This window comes from Pristiophorus japonicus, chromosome 2, assembly GCF_044704955.1.
Source record: "Pristiophorus japonicus isolate sPriJap1 chromosome 2, sPriJap1.hap1, whole genome shotgun sequence".
Taxonomy (NCBI): domain Eukaryota; kingdom Metazoa; phylum Chordata; class Chondrichthyes; family Pristiophoridae; genus Pristiophorus; species Pristiophorus japonicus.
The window spans coordinates 310572353-310592668 of NC_091978.1; the positions used below are offsets into that span (position 1 = coordinate 310572353).

A 20316-nucleotide genomic window follows, 5' to 3' on the forward strand; every position below is an offset into this window, starting at 1 on the left:
GGACAGAAAACGCTAGTGGGAGTTGTGTAGAGACCATCAAATAGTAATAGTGAGGTTGGGGACAGCATCAAACAAGAAATTAGGGATGCATGCAATACAGGTACAGCAGTTATCATGGGCGACTTTAATCTATATATAGATTTGGCTAACCAAACTGGTAGCAATACGGTGGAGGAGGATTTCATGGAGTATATTAAGGATGGTTTACTCGACCAATATGTCGAGGAACCAACTAGAGGGATGGCCATCCTAGACTGGATGATGTGTAATGAGAAAGGACTAATTAGCAATCTCGTTGTGCGAGGCCCCTTAGGGAAGAGTGACCATAATATGGTAGAATTTTTTATTAAGATGGAGAGTACACAGTTAATTCAGAGACAAGGATCCTGAACTTAAGGAAAGGTAACTTCGATGGTATGAGACGTGAATTGGCTAGAATAGACTGGCAAATGATACTTAAAGGGTTGACGGTGGATAGGCAATATAAAACATTTAAAGATCACATGGATGAACTTCAACAATTGTACATCCCTGTCTGGAGTAAAAATAAAACGGGGAAGGTGGCTCAACTGTGGCTAATAAGGGAAATTAAGGATAGTGTTAAATTCAAGAAAGAGGCATATAAATTGGCCAGAAAAAGCAGCAAACATGAGGACTGGGAGAAATTTAGAATTCAGCAGAGGAGGAAAAAGGGTTTAATTAGGAGGGGGGAAATAGAGTATGAGAGGAAGCTTGCCGGGAACATAAGAACTGACTGCAAAAGCTTCTATAGATATGTGAAGAGAAAAAGATTAATGAAGACAAATGTAGGTCCCTTGCAGTCAGATTCAGGTGAATTTATAATAGGGAACAAAGAAATGGCAGACCAGTTGAACAAATACTTTGGTTCTGTCTTCACGAAGGAAGACACAAATAATCTTCCGGAAATACTAGGGGACCGAGGGTCTAGTGAGAAGGAGGAACTAAAGGAAATCCTTATTAGGCGAGAAATTGTGTTCGGGAAATTGATGGAATTGAAGGCCGATAAATCCCCAGGGCCTGATAGTCTGCATCCCAGAGTACATAAGAAAGTGGCCCTGGAAATAGTGGATGCATTGGTGATCATTTTCCAACAGTCTATCCACTTTGGATCAGTTTCTATGGACTGGAGGGTAGCTAATGTAACACCACTTTTTAAAAAAGGAGGGAGAGAGAAAACGGGTAATTATAGACTGGTTAGCCTGACATCAGTAGTGGGGAAAATGTTGGAATCAATTATTAAAGATGAAATAGCAGTGCATTAGGAAAGCAGTAACAGGAACGGTCCAAGTCAGCATGGATTTATGAAAGGGAATACATGCTTGAAAATTCTTCTAGAATTTTTTGAAGATGTAACTAGTTGAGTGGACAAGGGAGAACCAGTGGATGTGGTGTATTTGGACTTTCAAAAGGCTTTTGACAAGGTCCCACACACGAGATCGGTGTGCAGAATTAAGCACATGGTACTGGGGGTAATGTAGTGAATGGATAGAGAACTGGTTGGCAGACAGGAAGCAGAGAGTTGGGATAAATGGGTCCTTTTCAGAATGGCAGGCAGTGACTAGTGAGGTGCCGCAGGGCTCAGTGCTGGGACCCCAACTATTTACAATATACATTAATGATTTAGATGAAGGAATTGAGAGTAATATCTCCAAGTTTGCAGATGACACTAAACTGGGTGGCGGTGTGAACTGTGAGGAGGACGCTAAGAGGCTGCAGGGTGACTTGGACAGGTTAGGTGAGTGGGCAAATGCATGGCAGATGCAGTATAATGTGGATAAATGTGAGGTTATCCACTTTCGGGGCAAAAACATGCAGGCAGAATATTATCTGAATGGCGGCAGGAAAAGGGGAGGTGCAATGAGACCTGGGTGTCATGGCACATCATTCATTGAAAGTTGGCATGCAGGTATAGCAGGCGGTGAAGAAGGCAAATCGTATGTTAGCCTTCATAGCTAGGGGATTTGAGTATCGGAGCAGGGAGGTCTTACTGCAGTTGTTCAGGGCCTTGGTGAGGCCTAATATTGTGTTCAGTTATGGCCTCCTAATCTGGGGAAGGATGTTCTTGCTATTGAGGGAGTGCAGCGAAGGTTCACCAGACTGATTCCCGGGATGGCAGGATTGACATATGAGGAGAGATTGGATCTTCTGGGCCTGTATTCACTGGAGTTTAGAAGGATGACAGGGGATCTCATAGAAACATATAAAATTCTGACAGGACTGGACAGATTAGATGTAGGAAGACTGTTCCCGATGTTGGGGAAGTCCAGAATCAGGGGACACAGCCTAAGGATAAGGGGTAAGCCATTTAGGACTAAGATGAGGAGAAACTTCTTCATTCAGAGAGTTGTTAACCTGTGGAATTCCCTACTGCAGAGAGTTGTTGACGCCAGTTCATTGGATATATTCAAGAGGGAGTTAGATATGGTCCTTACGGCTAAAGGGATCAAGGGGAAGGGGGATGGAGACAAAGCAGGAAAGGGGTACTGAGGTGAATGATCAGCCATGATCTTATTGAATGGTGGTGCAGGCTCGAAGGGCCGAATGGTCTACTCCTGCACCTATTTTCTATATTTTTATGTTTCTATGATCTTATCAAAACGGGTAAGATTATGAGGGGGCTTGACAAGCTGGATGCAGAGAGGATGTTTCCACTGATGGGGGAGACTAAAACTAGAGGACATTATCTTAGAATAAGGGGCCGCCCATTTAAAACAGGGATGAGGAGAAATTTCTTCTCTCAGAGGGTTGTAAATCTGTGAAATTCGCTGCCTCAGAGAGCTGTGGAAGCTGGAATATTGAATAAATTTAAGACCGAAATAGACAATTTCTTAAACGATAAGGGGATAAGGGGTTATCGAACCGGGCGGGGAAGTGGAGCTGAGTCCATGATCAGATCAGCCATGATCTTATTGAATGGTGGAGCAGGCTCGAGGGGCCGTATGCCCTACTCCTGTTCCTATTTCTTATGTTCTTATGCTCTTATGTAATGAACTGAAAAAGGGTGTTCCAGATTTGAGTACCTAAATTGGTGCAATTCAAATCACGTTGGATTGATATTTTTACAATACATGTGCAAAGACAGGCAAATGTCTGCCTCTGTGTGTACAGTGGGGTTTTCAGGTTCCTACCATTAGTTTTCCAGTAGACTCCTCGGAGTCCATTTTCATGTGGAGCATAGATCAAGTTGATGGTAGGCGTAACTTTCCCTCTATCCTCCAAATGATATCGGCGAAAGCCCAGGTCAGTTTACTTGGTCAAACCTCATTTGCATTGACTAGGAGAGCTGGCAGTGCTAATTGTGCTGCTTATAGACAGCTCACTGTTTGGGAAGGTGGAAAATCCAGCGGGATAGTCGATCATCATGGGCCTCCAACAATAGCTTAAAGGGAAAGGATGGAAGTGACGGAGTGAAACGGAGCAGTGGCTTTTAGCAACTGGGAGCTATGTCAGTAATGAAGTGAAATAATGGAAGCCTTTAAGGTGCTACACACAGGAGACTGCAAGGTAATGCTGTCCCTGTTTTCAGCTTTTCTTGAATGAAACTAAGGATTCTTTTAAAAGCAACTGGAAATGGCAGCAATGGCTGCCTCAAGGAACTTGTGGTAACAACACGGGATGAGATAAAAATGGTGTCTGCGTCTTACTTGTGTTCTTTGATGCAAATTTGCATACATTCATAATGTCCCCATCCATTTCTGTCTGGAGCTCTAATTGTTTAAATCTTTTGAAAATCGGAACGAGCTCGAACTATAAATCAGCAAGACATGTCTTTCCAATTTTTGTCCCGCTACCACCCCATTTCTAGGCATAAACAGTTGGCAGCAAGACATTATAATTGATGTTATACCTGGGGTCAGGGCACTAAATGTGGGTTCGTAATTTGATTTATTAGAAATCTTATAGTGAAACGGAGAGATGGACAGAAGCTTGATTCCTTGTTGTCTAGATCTAACATTTGATCCTTAGTGGACTAATTGGAGGAAAGAATTTCTTGATAGTTTAGTGATTAGGGTAAAAATAATCTTTGACATTATTTTAGTGGTGTTTATTTATATATCAGGGGTGGAAATCACATTCCTCTGAATAAGTGAAACGACTTTCATCGAATCATTGGTTTTCAATAAATATTTCTTTGGCTTTTGGACTTTGATGAACTGGGGATAGATTTGGTCTGCACCTATTCTTGGGCTGCAGAAAAAGTGTGCGCCTGGAGACGGAGGCCCGAGTATTTTCAGGAATTGGTCCTTGAGGCTCATCTACATACTCGGGGTGTGCTGCTGTGGCACTTTCACAGGCGGCTCACCCAACGAGATAAACCAATTTTCAGCTACCTGCCCCGCTGGCATTGGCCTTCAGGTAAGTCTGGGGAGGGGTTTTAGAGAGGGATATGAGGGGGGCGGGGGGGGACGGTGGGGGTTGGGCTGGGGAGGTGTAGGGCGTTTGCAAAGCCTGTAGAGCTGGGGGAGCACTTCTGCTCCTCCTTGCTACAAAGGAACACTTTAAATAAATGCTTTTAAAAACATACCTTTCATTTGTGGCTGCAGGGGCCACTGAAAGAATTCTGAGTAGGGCAGGCCCGACTCCTTTCTCGCCCATTCCAGACGAATTTCAGCAAGGGGTCCTTCAAAAGGCATTAGGCCTCTAATTAACATATGCAAGGCTCTAGCGCCTGTTTTAGACATTGCCAGGGTGCCTAAAAAATGGGCTCCACAAATTTAGCAATGTGCCCAATGCCCACGCAGATTGGGCGCAGGCTGTCCCACAGCTAGGCCGTGATTTCGCTACCCATGGCGAGTTGGGTGCAGGCAGCAGTGGTGGCGTATGGGAAAACCGCTCCCGACTTCATCACGTCCTCTGTACCCAATCTTCCGTTGATGGGGCTTGTTAGACCCGCCCTGCAAGGTTCCTGGCTAATTAACAAGAAGCCGGTCTGATGACGCATCATCAGCCGATTTCCTTACAGGGACCATGCAAACATTGCTTTTGACAGTTCTTCTCTCAGTGTTCTGCAGCATTGAGCTGCTGCAAACACTGACAATGACTGCACAGAGGTGCACTGCTGCACCCAGGCTCTCCCATCACTCCCTCCAGATGTTTCTGGAGGGATTCACAGCATGCAGGGAGGTCCTCTTCCCTTCCAATGGGCGGAAGAGACCTCCCCAGGACACCAACACATCCTGGTTGCACATTGCACAGGAGGGCACAAGCAGGATGTTATCAGGAGGACCTGGCTGCAGTGGCACAAACCTTTTAATGATCTCAGTAGATCACGAAAGGTTAATGTATAGCCACTCGCAACCTCATCCTGCTATGCCACTCATCACATCCCCATCACCCTGCCTTCCCTACCCTACTCCTGGTCATTCTTACTCACACCAACTTACCCTGCATCTCCACTCATCCCCTTCTCTCTATCTACATTATCACTTCTCGATCTCACTAGCCACCCTCATGTTCACCCTCATCCTTGTCTAATCGTACCAACTAACAACACACAAGTGTAGGCACTTGGGTCCTTTAGCCAATGTTCATGCATAGTTAATGTTGATGTGTTGTCAAACATTGAAATCTTTACTTTCAGCACTTTGCGTTCTTGGACAGATTTGTGAGCACCTTTGGAAGTGGCTCAGTGAGTTGGAGTGAATGGGGAGACAATGGTGATGAATGTGAAAGGAATGACTTAGGCATTGCAGGGATGCTTTATGGAGCAGGTGTGGAGTGGTGCCAACCTGGTGCATCATGTAGTAGTCAGGGTATACAGCGTCAAGTGAAGTAAATGTGTCTATGGTGAGGCCATCCCCGGCCTCCTGGGCAGCAATGTGGTCAGGTGCTGATGTCCTGTGACCTGTGTAGCATCAGTTGATTGCGGAGAAGGTTGGTGTTGTTGATGGTGATACTGGTGTGTTTAGTGATGTTGGTGTTGGGGTTGACCATGGTCGGATTCTGAGGACCAAGGTGAGATTGTTTTCAAGAGCACCGATGCTGCTGGAATAGATGGCAGGTGAAGTTGGGATGACAGAAGCACCCTGTCAATAGTGAGAAAGATTGCTCCAAGGAGGCGACAGTGAATAAAGAATTCATTGCTAACACTTCTAAACTGCATACAGGGCAAAAGTTTCTTCCAAATCATGAAGGCTTCAGCTTCTGACATTGAAAAGTGAACAGCTGCGAAATGGTAGTTTTTATACCACTTCTACAGCTGTCAACTAGCCAAAGTAATAGAGAGTCACTGAAAACCTGACTCCACTTACCTGCAGTGTTCTCTGAGGGACGGCAAACCCGTCAAAAGATTGGTAAAATTGTAACTGCCTGCTTTTAATCCTCTTAAGTATTATTCAACTACCTCTTAAATATCTTAATTAACTGGCTTGCCGCTTGCTGTCAGGTCTGCAGTCCTGACAGGTCAGAAACTGACACGGAGGCGTGTTTAGAGCGGCATCCCGACCCGCTCAATCGCAGACATTTTGACAGCGGGCCCACTTCCTAACCCGCACTCGCAGGGCTGGGAAAAGTCCGACACTTGTGCTTGTACTTTGCGCAATCCATGATGTCTGCTTTTAAAGTTGAAACTTTGTGACCTAAAGAGGATATAGGGAGATTAATACAGAGCAAGATTTATGTCTTCTCTGCTTTGTGTCCTGGCCAACAGTTATCCCTCAACCAACACCACCAAACCAGAATAATTGATCAGTTATCTCAATGGTGTTTGTGGGACCTTGTTATGTGCAAATTGGCTTTCAGAATTGTCTACAAAACAGCAGTGTCTACTCCTCAGTGGGCATTTCATGGGCTATAAAGCACTTTTGGACATCAGGAGGTCATGAAAGGCACAATATAAATGTAAGTTCTTTCTTTATTTGTCCGTTAATTCGTTTGTTCATTTTTCAGTATACTTCTGCTCTGACTTATGATGCTGTTCAAGTGATGACTGAAGCATTCCGCTATCTACGCAAACAGCGAATTGACATCTCTAGGAGAGGTAGTACTGGAGATTGTCTTGCTAACCCCGCTGTACCCTGGGGGCAGGGGATCGAAATAGAAAGGGCATTAAAACTGGTAAGTACCTCTTGGTTTATAAGTAACAAATTTTTACAAAATGCAAATTATACCATAAAGTGTACTGAACCTGGACCACAATCCTCCTGAATTGACATTTCTTTGACAATAGTTTGCATATTGTGCATGTTAATGGACTTTAGTTAATATCTTCTGATATTGGCCTCTGCTTTGTGTTCAGAACTAATTCTGCAATTACTGGAAAGGATGTTCTTCTGCTGCTTATCATAAGTTAGTGTATTATTTTTTAAATTTATTCTTGGGATGTGGCTATTGCTGGCAAGACCAGCATTTATTGCCCGTCCTTATTTTCCCTTGAGAAGGTGGTGGTGGTGGACCTTATTCTTGAATCGCTGCAGTCCTAGATACTTCCACAATGCTACTATCTGCATAGATTAGATATAGTGAGATTACATTTACTTACTGGCTGAGAATCTTAGAAACTGTTTGTGACATGGTAAAAGAGTCACACTAATTGGCTGGTTATTTTACTCTGTGATCCTCAGATGCAAAAATCTGTATTTACTGAATTAGATGTACTCTGGATAAGTTTCCTTCATTGTAGACTTTAATCCATAAATAGTTTGACTACTACTGAAGCCCCCATACTCATGCACTCTTTGGGCTCAAAATTGTCCAGGAGTTGTTCTGCTTTTTTTGGAGCAACTTGATTTTTCTGGACTATCTTAAAAATCCCCATTTTACACATTCAATTTGCACCAGTGTAAGTGAGTTAGTTAGGATTTTTTTAGTTTAGTTGAGTTTTTTTCAAAAGGAGGCATTACCAGCCACCTACGCCCATTTTGGCCATTTAGGCCACTTTGGACAGCTAATACTTACTCCAAACTAACTCAGCATATGTAGCCACTTGTGGCCGCACAGAAAACCCTTGCGGAGAGTTAAGAAATCAGCGCAGGAAGGGACATCGGAGGCCAGTAGAACTTAATGACTTGACTAAAGAATGTGAATAGGCTCAAACAGCTATACAGGACATCATATGACAAACTTCGCAAAGTTAATTTACTATACAGCAGAAGCATTCATGGAAGCTTAAACTACAAAAATAAAAGAAGTAAAGAGACAAAACATATTTACATAATTTAAAAAAAAAATCCAAATAAAAAATAGAAGTACCTCCTGCTCGTAATTCTTATGGTCTTATGTTCTCCCAGCCGCCGAAGCTCACCCAACATCAGCCCACCCCTTACAAACAACCCTACCTCCCAGGGTCGAGGATCAGACCCTCCAGGATCAGAACAGCGCCTGGGGTCAGAGATCAGACCGCCCACGGGATCGGAACCCCCTAACCCCATGGGGTCAGTGATCGAACAAACCCTGCGGTTCAGAATTCCCCTCCCTCCAGATCAAAACTCCCCCCCGGGATCAAAACTCCCCCCCCCCCGATCAAAACTCCCCCCCCCTCCCCTCTCCCCCCATCTCCGCTGCCCCGGCTTGAGCCCCACACCAACCTGCTTGCTTTGGCCTTCTAGTGCGGGAAGGCAGTGGGCCAGCCTGTGCGGGAGACCACTTGGCCTGGGATAGGGATGGGATGCATCGGGTCCCACCCTGCAGCACGCACACAGAGGCTGGGGGCAGGAGCTACTGCGCATGCGCGTACAGTCCAATGCACATGTGGAGAGCTGGCAGCACTGTTTCTGACGCAGGGTCCGAGCTCTGCCCCCCAATCGACTGGCCACACCACGCTAAGCCCCGGGAGAGGCAACATTGCAGCCAGAATCGGGGGAGATTTTTCGCCGCCGTCTTCAGCCCACAAAGTCGCCGCATTTCTGGTGAGTGCGCTGAAAAAAGGGGTGGGCCAATTTTGAGCCATTTGTCACTAGGCTAACAGTGTTGATGGAGGCAGTCAAAATGTATGATGATGATGATGACTGCTGCGGTCAAAAGCTTTTTAGTTTCTGGTCTGTGTAGCTTTTCCCAGAAGAGATTTTTGTCATTGTCAGATGCATTTCTCATGTTGGGTGTTAAGTAATTGAAGCTCAATTAACTGCAAATAGTGCTGTCTGTTCCCTGTGTGTCAGCACCAACATCATAAAATGATCCAATTTCTTTAAAAAAATTGAAATCCAAGTAATAATTAGATTGCCAAAAAGTACTCCTCTTGGATAACAATCCAGCTTTGTCTTGATAATTGAATCCTGCAGAGCGCTTTTATTGACAGTGCAATCAGCTGTTAAAATGTGACACACATAACGTTAAATGGTGTCATATAAAAAGGTTAAAGTAATTTTTTTTTCATCCTCTTTTCCTAATCTAGGTCCGTATCGATGGTTTAACTGGAAATATTCAATTTGATCAATTTGGAAGAAGAGTCAATTATACAGTTAATATCATGGAACTGAAAAATAGTGGTCCTCGGAAGGTAATATAATCAATCTTTACAACATCAAATTGTTTCAGATTTATTCTTTGAATAACAATAAATACTGTATTGGTAACTTGTTTACATCTTGAAACAGGCTTATCCCCTCCCAGTAGGGATCTTTAAATGCCAGCTAAAAATAAAACCATGCTTAGTTGTCTCTTCTAATTGTAGATACTTTTTGTGAGTGACTTGATATGTCATTATTGGACACATTTACAGAAGTCATAAAACGGGGGCTGTTTTATGGCTGGTTTCAGCTGTGGCTAGCAACTCTTGACAGGAAGAGGATGTATGATGTAAACAGTGCACAATACTAAACATCTCTAACAATTGTATTGTGAAACTGGCAGATTGGATACTGGAATGAAGTTGACAAGATGGTTGTCACAGCAACAGATTTTCTTGGTGGGAATGAGACTTCAGGAATGGAGAATAAGACCGTTGTAGTAACAAGTATTATGGTATGTTGTTGACCACATATTGCAAAGAATTCCCAATATTGATTAAAGGAGCAATCTTAGTGTACAGACATTAAAAAGAGTAGCTAGAATTTTCTAGCAATATTAATTAATCCATCATTTTTTACTTTCTTGTGTGTTACTTTTGTAAATTTTAACCATTTTAAAGTTTTTTCTCATTAGAAAATGTTTTCTTCTGCTATGATTGTATCAATCATGGTCTATTACAACTTTGAACTTAAAGCTGCCTTTGGGCATGTTTTCTGCTTTTGGTTCTGGAAGTGTCAATTTCCCTGTTTTGGGGTTTATTAATATTAATATTCTACATTGTGAAACCATTTTGGCATTCGTGTTCCACATCTGGCAATCCCAATTTATGTAAATACTGGTTTCACACTTCAGAATACAGCACCTCAAGAGAAGAAAGTGTCTCATACCGCCAGTGGTGCTACTTCTTCACTTCCATAATATAAATTAAAATCGGACAGTTTCTATAAAGGGCAGCAGATTTCTTTACCAGTTTTATGCCCGAGCAGCAAGTTGAAATTCTACTTTAATCATTCTAACATGGGTGAGAAGCAAAAGGCAAAAGTAGAGAATTGAATTTACCAAATGGAAAATAACATCAACGAGTATTAAGGGGCTTCAAACAGCCTTTAATTGGCATGAGTAAAGCAGTGCAATTAACATAATGAGGGGTGCGATCCAACTGAATTTCTCCCCCATAGTACTTCCCCAAACACTAAAGATAAATATATTAATGTAAATTTCAAAATAAACATCAAGGACATTTCTCTTGATAAAACAACTAGCATTTAAAAAATTATGTAAATTTCTAATATATAATGGTCACTAACTAATATAAATAAATATTACTTTTTTTTGTTTAACGCAAACCTTTATAACTTGGAAATCCATTAATTTTCATGGGGCTGTTTGGTGAGACAGCTATTAAGGTGGTAATCCATGGAAAAGTAAAGGATGGATTCATATGCACATTTTTTCGCACACCTGGCTTGCATCATTAGCTATGTCATTAGGATGAGACATCCAGTGGAGTTCATGCATTCCTGCACAGCATTGCGAGGAAAAATCAGGCTGTTGTGTACCAACTGTCTGCCAGATCAAGAACAGCTGAGGCAAAGAATGTTGTTCAGAGAATGCTGTATGACGTTGAATTGACCTTAAAAGATTGTGTGTAATGACACAAGCTTTCTGTCATAGGAATCACCCTACGTTATGCTGAAGAAAAATTATGAGCAATTTGAAGGAAATGACCAGTATGAAGGCTATTGTGTAGATCTAGCTGCGGAAATAGCCAAACATTGTGGCTTTAAATACAAACTTTCCATAGTGCCTGATGGGAAGTACGGCGCTAGGGACGGGGAAACAAAAGTTTGGAATGGAATGGTGGGAGAACTGGTGTACGGGGTAAGATAACAAAATATTATGTAAGTTTATTACAGTTCATTCAATGATTAAAGTGATGTGCCTTTAATACACAACAGATGATTGCCAGGAAGAGAATAAGGTTATGATGCTGATTTTGCCACATGGGCAATGTGTCTATTGTCAGAACCAATGGAAATGTAACTGTTTTAATTCTGTCTCGACTATATATAAGTAAGATACTCTGTTCTGTTATTTCCAGAAATGAAGGGATCAAGGAAATCATGTGATGATGATGGATAATTACATTTCCTAAAGTAACAAGATACATTTAATGAAAGATGAATGTAAACTATTTTCACATTACAGGTTTGGTAGCACAAATGCAAACCTTTGAATAAAAATTTGCTATTGATCTCCAATTGAATAATATTTGTTGAATAACATTTGCTTTTGTTATGTTGGATCAAACAGGTTTTTGTATGGTATCATGATAAACAAACGTAGCACCCTCCATATGCAAAAGCTTCCACATCATTAAGATCAACTCATTTTCATGTTTAAATTATTAGATGAAGTATAAATGGAATATGTAGTGAGGTGCAATCAGGCACTGAGTTTATCATCTTTGTGATGTAGAATAACATGAGACAGGTCTGATTTTATTGTATTTTAATTTAAATAAATGACAGCCCTACATGTTATCTAATATTAACATGGAACAACTACCCTTAGCTATGTACCAATAATTGAACACAATTATATTTAAAATAACAACGGGAAATTTATAGCAGCATCTATAAAGAGAGAAGATAGGTTAATGTCTCGGCAGCGAACCTTCATCAGAACTTAATTATATTAACACAATGAAAAAAGGCAAGGCTGATAAATGCCAATAGTTGAAAAATCACTTTCACTTGGCAAAAAAGTGTATTGCTGATCTATTACTATCTTGCTCATTAATAAAGATATTAAATGAAGCTTTTGTCCCTACCTGTCTTTTTGTTGTTGCAGAAAGCGGATATTGCGGTAGCTCCACTGACAATAACATTGGTAAGAGAAGAGGTGATCGACTTTTCAAAGCCCTTCATGAGCCTCGGGATATCCATCATGATAAAGAAGCCCCAGAAGTCGAAGCCAGGAGTATTCTCCTTTCTAGATCCATTAGCCTATGAAATCTGGATGTGCATTGTCTTCGCTTACATCGGGGTCAGCGTAGTTTTATTCCTGGTCAGCAGATTTAGTCCATATGAGTGGCACACCGAGGAATATGAAGATGGACGGGAAACACAAAGTAACGACCAAACTAATGAATTTGGGATATTTAATAGTCTCTGGTTTTCTCTGGGTGCCTTTATGCAGCAAGGATGCGATATTTCGCCAAGGTTGGTCACGCAAGCATTTTAGCTTTGTGCATTTTTGGTCCCTATCTGATGCCATGGTGCATATATACTCACATTTAAACAAGAACTTTTCCCTTTAAAAAAAAGGAAAACAAATTACAAAAAAACTGATTTGAACTTCTTGATCCTTAAAAGGGAAAATTGAATTTTAAAAAGTTTTATTCAGATCAAAGAATTACACGAATGATGGCTTATAATATCATTCATGTATTTCTGCAGTGAACTTATATACACCATGCCACCGAGACCATAAAATGCATAAGGTTACAGTCATTACATAGTCCTCTTGGAGGGGTACCGTGTTTTTGCTGCATATTCCCATTTTACGGTCCACGATTCACGTGTATATAACAGAGACAAGTGTGAGGAATGGTGACGAATGGTAAGAATCTACAGCCTAGTTAGGTCATCAATCATCCCATCATTCAATGTTTTCTTATTCACACTAACCCGCTTCTGGTAACCTCAAGAAAAATATGAATATCTCGTGTAATAGTGTACATTAGTAGACCCCTGGCTATTTACACTCTTCAGTGAGACAGCTGAGATCTTTTAATGAGGAAGAATCTATAATGCTAAGTGTTAAATGTGCTCGAGTAAATCATCTGAAAGAAGTGTAGAGAGAAGACAGGAGTGTCTTTATTTTTCTATTTATGTTTCTTTTAATATACATATATATTTTTATTTATCTTAGTAATTATGATGGGTCAAAATTCTTCAACTGTAAATTGATCCTGTGATACTGTTAGTCACTGCATAAAGTTAAGGGTTTAGAGAAATCCGTTGCATTTGAATGGCTATCAGTCATGATATTTTCTCTAAAGATCTGGTAGTTTGATAAATTTACATAATAATTGTGATATGCATGCCTTGCTTATAAAATAATTAAACATAGTTAATTTTGTTTGTAAAGCAATAGGAATAAGATTTAGAAAGTTTATTCTCCCAGATTTGTAGGCAAGTACAGTGCTGCAGTGTTACCCTGGCAGTATGTGACTCAACTAAATCTTAGGTACGTGGAGCACTTCTTCACCTATATGTATTACAAATGTGCATAGTGTTCTACACCATCAATTCCAGGAGAGGTAGTCATCTTAGTAGTTGTTGAGAAAACAATAGTATTTCTCCCCACCCCCTTGCTCAATTAAACCAGTATTTTCAATCATTTTGAATATCCAAAAAAAATGACTGAGGAATAATTACTCCCAAGCGAGTGAGTAGTTTTGCAGTTTATTAACAGCCTATTAGTCACACTTAACCATCTTAACAGGCGACGGGTAAATAATCACTGTAATTAACCATTGTTCATAAGCTCATAATTAGACTGGCACGCTAGCTGCTTAATTCATTTTACCACCGGTCCAGACATTATATGCTTGATGCTTTCTATTTTCATAGTCCAGGTTTTAAGCAGATAATCAGTCTTCTATTTCTGATTCTGTAGCTGAAGAAGTTGTTCTGTGCATAATCTTATAGTTGTCATTCTCCATAATGTAAAGCTGGTAGACTTGGTATATTGAAGGTTTAGAATATGTGAGTGAGAGGGTAGCTGGGTGACCTGCTTCCAGTATCTGCATATTCTGCTATTGGGAATTGCACAATCACAGCTAGTGATGACTCTTACTGCAGTCTTCCCTCTCTCTTAATGAGGAGGTGCATGGCTTCCTAACAGTGCCACACCTGCACCATGATGTGACTAAGACCAGGAACTTAACCAAGTGGGAGAAACAAACCTGTGTCCACCATTGTGTTGCAGGCAGAATATTCTGTAGCACATATGAGTTTAGGTTAGAAAGTGAAAGGTAATGCTGCAGTTGAGAATTGCTAAATAGTTCACATTCTCCATAATGTAAAGCATGTCAAAGGTTTAGAATATGTGAGTGAGAGGGTGACCTGCTTCCAGCATCTGCATATTCTGCTATTCGTTAGTGCAGAATCACAGTTGGTGATGACTCTTACTGCAGTCTTCCCATCCTCTTAATGAGGATGTGGAAGAATGAAAACTATTAAAACACTCTTACTGTTTTCATTAAAAATTAAATGAACCGTATTTAATTTATATCTGTACCTTTTCCCTCTAATAGGTTATGACAGGTGAGGAAACTTTGACTTCTGATAATTTCTTGAAACCTGGTGTGCTATGTTAGGGTTCATACATCCTCATTATTGAAACTATGTGCATCTGTATATATTCCACAAAAAATATATTGTTTTGTTGCTAGGATTATATGTCTTTTTATTTTAATATAGTTTAGTACTTTTGGTAAAATTTGGAAAAACAAACCCATAAAATGACTCGCAGGTTTTAAAAAAGCATTATAAAACAGAAGTTAAAACACTATTATGAACTGTTTAAAGAGCATTGCAGAAGAGATTTATTTGATGGTTCAGTATTAAATGCACCTGGTGTTGTTTCCTGAGCCACATATTCCAAGTCCTATACTGGGTCCATGCTGAATTAAATGATCTCACCAGGGGCAAGTGTCCTTGGGCCACGGAAAGGAAAAATCCAGCCACTCCTATTGATATACTGTGATCCTTGTTATGGACACCAAGGGGGAAGAATGACTCTGTTTGCTTCATCTCATTACTTTGTATATTCTTTAAAAAAAAGAACATTTTTGCTACATATTGCAACCACAGGAATTCTTCCTCTTAGTTAAGTACAGGAACAGCCCAATTAGGATGCCCTCATGGTTAAATTGCCTGCCAACACTGACTGTTTGGGTTCACAAATGAAATCTGGTCATTTTGCAGGGCACTACAGTGGCTGTTACTTGTGAACCAGCACTTTAAAAAACAATCTATTAAAACTCAGAGATGAGAGCTGGTGTATGATTACCAAGCACTAATCTTTGCTATGATTTGTTTTACATTTGACTTACTGGACTGAAATATGTATGTGAATTTACAAGTTGATAGTTAACGTGATTGATCAGTAGCCCATCTGTCTCTTTTGCTATCAGAAGAGAGAGGAGCACTGAGTATTCTGTGAGTAGGTCTGTGATTAGTAAAGTAATGAATTTGGTATTCAGAGATGTGCTCAGGGACACATGAGTTCAGAGTGACCCTTACAGTTTTGCTTAATGAGGATGTATTCAAAGACTTCAGCTGAAACTAAAAAAGACTCCAAAAAAGGTTTGCATTGTTATTAGGGTATTTGTCAGAAGTAACATTTGTGGGAATTGACTTAGATTTTTCCTTTATTTAATTTCAAGAAATTTAACTTATTTTCTTACATTTTAGAGCAGGACAAGAGAAAAAAAATGCAAATATCGACTTGCTGCAAATAAAGCCTCGGATTTCTGAGTTTTTTTGCTTTCACACAACTTGCGTGTTTACAACAATTTTGTTTCCCATGCTCGCTGGCAGCTCATGAGACATGTTTCTTTTATTAAGCACCTGGTTTTGATAAATTATATAATGGCTTTTAAAAATAATTCACCATGGTCACAGCTCACTGCAAAAATTGCTCGTTGGATGTTGAGCATTCACATTTGTATGTACTAAACTTCCAGCATAGTGCGTAGCTTCTCACATCTGTGTATAACACTGTTTGTAGACGTCATTGAATGTTTTAAATGTCTTTTTCAGATTAAGTGAAACTAATCATTCAAGCATTTGGCGCAGTTTTTGTGTAAGACCGTACTATGTGCATTTGCAGTATAAATATCGCAAATCTGCCTCCATTTTGTATGCCATGCAAATAACTCATGTAAACTAGCATGGAGGGCTACTAATCTTATTTTATTTTCATCTGGCATATTCTCATATTCCCAGCGCTTTTTACTGCAGGGACGCACTTTTTACGGTTTATTAGGCCCAAATGATACAATTTCTTGTAAAATAACTGTAGAGCTGTGGAGTACAGTTTTGACAGCACTAAAATCATTCAGTCTTCACATCATTCTTTGGACATAAAAGCTGTGAAATTTTTTTTAACCTGTCTCTGAAATGGCCATAATATGCATTTAATGTGCTTCCCTGTATTTAAATGCCATGCACAATAACACGTGATTGATTACTCTGTCCCAATGAAGGCATTCATTTCATTTTACAAATCCATTTCACACTTGTTATTAGATCCCTGTCGGGGCGAATTGTTGGAGGTGTGTGGTGGTTCTTTACCTTGATCATAATATCATCATACACGGCTAACTTAGCTGCTTTCCTGACGGTCGAACGAATGGTGTCTCCCATTGAAAGTGCAGAGGATCTTGCTAAGCAAACAGATATTGCATATGGAACTTTGGATGCTGGATCCACTAAAGAATTCTTTAGGGTAAGATAGGGTGCTTTTATCTGTGTATCTTGCTTCAGATGTGGGAGAGTTATTATGGCTATGATTAAGCTGAGAAAGTGTCAACGTTTCAAACATAACATGTTCATGCAAAGGCTTTGATTTCACAATTTCGGATCCAAGAGTTTCTATTTATATTTTGTTATAACGGTTAATGGGGATCAAAACAAATTTTTATTCCACTGAACAGGGGAGCTTCTTTCGAGGTGTTCTGGTCAACATTTATCCCTCAACTATATTACTAAAAAACAGATTATCAGGTCATTATCACACTGTTGTTTGTGAGACCTTGTTGTGCACAAATTGGCTGCATTACCTACTATACAACAGTGACTAAACTTCAAAAGTATTTCATTGGCTGTAAAGTGCTTTGGGACATCCTAAGGTCATAAAAATGGCAGGTGAAGGAAATGGAAAGGTCATACTAGTGCAGTTGCAAATCTGGCATGCTATTTGGGTAGAGAAAAGGGAGCTTTATTCTGTATCTATAACACTCTTGTTTCAGTGGTGGGTGCACGCACCAATACTGAAATGGTAATATATTTCTGAGCACTGACACCCTCATTTTGATGAATGGAAAAATAGAAAAGGAGCAAAATATCACTGTGCCATTCAAGAATACATCTGAACCCTCAGAATACAGGAAAAAAACAATCAGAACAATGATAGAATGGAACAGTACCAGAGGAAAGATTCAAATATTCTGAAAGCAAATGTTTAACAATTGAAATGTTTGCTCCCTCAATGTATAATCCAAGCAGCTGTGTCAAAGGACTTGAGTAATACAACAAATCAGCTTCAAAACCTCTTGTCTGATTTCTTCATAATATTGAGATTTATAAATAACATCCAATTTGAGAAGAGTTTACAAACTTTAGATATTACAATCTACAGCTAATAAGCAAGAAATAAATGTAGGTTTGCATGAAATATACAGTACATTGAGGCAATACTGTATGAATGGAAATTATCAGAGTATTGCAATTGGATACCTTCTCAATGAGTGAGATAAGCAGACAAGTTGATCGTATTGTAGAAGGGAGTTTACTAATTGAACCACACACTTATATAAATTGAAATTGTTATAGTTTTTTTACTATCTATCGGTCTGTCTGTTTAGTACATTCCAAATGTCACAATCAAAAGTTTTGCTTTGAATGGGTAATTTTAACTTAACCAATGCGGTGGGAAACTGACAGGATTGGTCGGATGTCCGTTTTACACCACACCCGATTTTTGCTTTCTATTGACTTTAATGGAAAGTCAAATTGGGCAGAGTGTAAAATGAATGTGCACTTGCAGCTACCATGCATGATTGGGCTGGCACAGACAGTGACAGTAATGATCAGCTGTGCCTGAAACTTGGGAGCATCTCCTTGCGGGCATACTGCAAAACTGACCTAGGGTGATGGTACTCTGGAGTGTCATGGAAGGCAACTTTCCTTGCAATCCTCTCCTGCAGGTCTACATCCACTCACAACCATGAAATGGGAATTGTCACATAACCCTGAAAACTTTGCAAGGGATAATATTCAAGGCTGTTAGAACCTTTGCCTGGCCTTTTATAACATTCCCCTTTAACTGTTCCTATCTCTTTAAATTTGACTTGCATGCAGTTTTCCTACCCCACCTCTCAGCTGCCCCTCGATCTGTCCAAATCTGATATCTGAAATTAATGAACTGACAAAAAAATTGTGTGTAAGCAGCCCACATCAATTGGCCCTGCTTAAAACCCACCAATAGTCATATTGGCAATAATAATGCCAAAAGGGGAAATATAGGCTTATATGTCTACATCTTTCATGAGGTTCTAATGCTAATGCACAGAAAGTAGTGTCTGACAGTTTGGTGATTTGTTTCTTAATGATTTACATTTATTTTCATGCAAGTGCTCTTCCAATCCATTTAACTTTCATGATGAAAGATTTCCATTTCCTTAGTGATTTAGGGGACTAGCCTTAGTGACCATATCACGTATCCATTTGGTATTAATGTGGGGATTTACATCAGAGACAAACTTCGGCAGGTAATAGAGGATTTTATCGTCAAATTCTCTTGCACTGTTTTTCTATTCCCTCAGATTTATAATGCAATAGCCGATCCTGTAGATCTAAATCCAAATTTAAAATTTTATTCTAAAGCTCACAGAAAGAAACATAGAAAAAAATAAACTTACAGCGCAGAAGGAGGCCATCTTGGCCCATTATGTCCACGCCGGCCGACAAAGAGCCGCACGGCCCTTGGTCAGCAGCCCTAAAGATTACATATAAACCTATAAACAATGATGGAAAGGCAAAGAGCACCCAGCCCAGCCAGTCCGCCTCACACAACTGCGACACCCCTTATACTGAAACATTCTACACTCCACCCCAACCAGAGCCATGTGATATCTTGGGAGCGGTAAAAACCAGATAAAAAACCCAATTTAGGGAGAAAAAAATCTGGGAAAATTCCTCTCCGACCCATCCAGGCGATCAAAACTAGTCCAGATGATCATCCTGACCGCATTTGATTCCCTGCAGTACTTATCATTATATCTGTGCTGTCCAACTGCCTGTGCAGTCTAATCCCAATTACCAGCTCTAGGTCCGTAACCCTGCAGGTTACGGCACTTTAAGTGCCCATCCAACCATCTTTTAAAAGTGGTGAGGATTTCTGCATCTACCACTCTTCCAGGCAGCGAGCTCCAGATCCTCACAACCCTCTGCGTAAAGAAGCCCCCCCTCAAATCACCTCTAAACCTTCCACCAACCATCTTAAAACTATGCCTCCTCATAATAGACCCCTCCACCAATGAAAATAGACCCTTACTATCTACTATGCCATCCCCAGCCTTTTGCACTTCTACATGATGTGACTACAATTTAGGCTGGCAGTCTGAGAGGATTTACAAATTTACATTTCAAAAGTAATTTTCTATATTTGGGTGAACAAAAATAACTTTATTCTTGGATAAATATATTTTATTATTTACCCATTGTAATTTATCTCTTTAGCTCTTTCATACTGTATGACTATCTTTTCCTTTGCAATATTATATAGTTACAGCCTGCTTCCCTCACATTCCGATATATGGGATTTGAGATATGCCCTTCAGCATGCCTTGTGCTTCTGACTGACTGACTTTGATTTGCTGCTCTCCCTCCCACCCCTTTTGTGTGATCTGTTGTTTCGATAAATTCATCTTATGATATCTTTCCTTTCTCTATTTCCTCCTCAATGTATCAGTATATTTTCCCTCTACAATCCCATGTGACTACAGCTCCCAGCTCTCACTTCTTTCTATAAGCCCCTCAGTATCCTGCA

At 40.2% G+C, this 20316-nt stretch overlaps 1 protein-coding gene across 4 annotated transcripts in view; it reads left to right on the forward strand.

The window, feature by feature from the left end:
* The window catches only part of gria2b (glutamate receptor, ionotropic, AMPA 2b), a 202732-nt gene that overhangs the window by 176867 nt on the left and 5549 nt on the right, over nt 1-20316 (forward strand). For all 4 annotated transcript variants that reach the window (XM_070865247.1, XM_070865248.1, XM_070865249.1 and 1 more), the window contains exons 7-12: nt 6910-7077; nt 9353-9457; nt 9811-9921; nt 11143-11349; nt 12322-12692; nt 16794-16992. In XM_070865247.1, the coding sequence (XP_070721348.1) occupies nt 6910-7077; nt 9353-9457; nt 9811-9921; nt 11143-11349; nt 12322-12692; nt 16794-16992 (1161 nt within the window). The remainder of the gene's footprint in view (nt 1-6909; nt 7078-9352; nt 9458-9810; nt 9922-11142; nt 11350-12321; nt 12693-16793; nt 16993-20316) is intronic.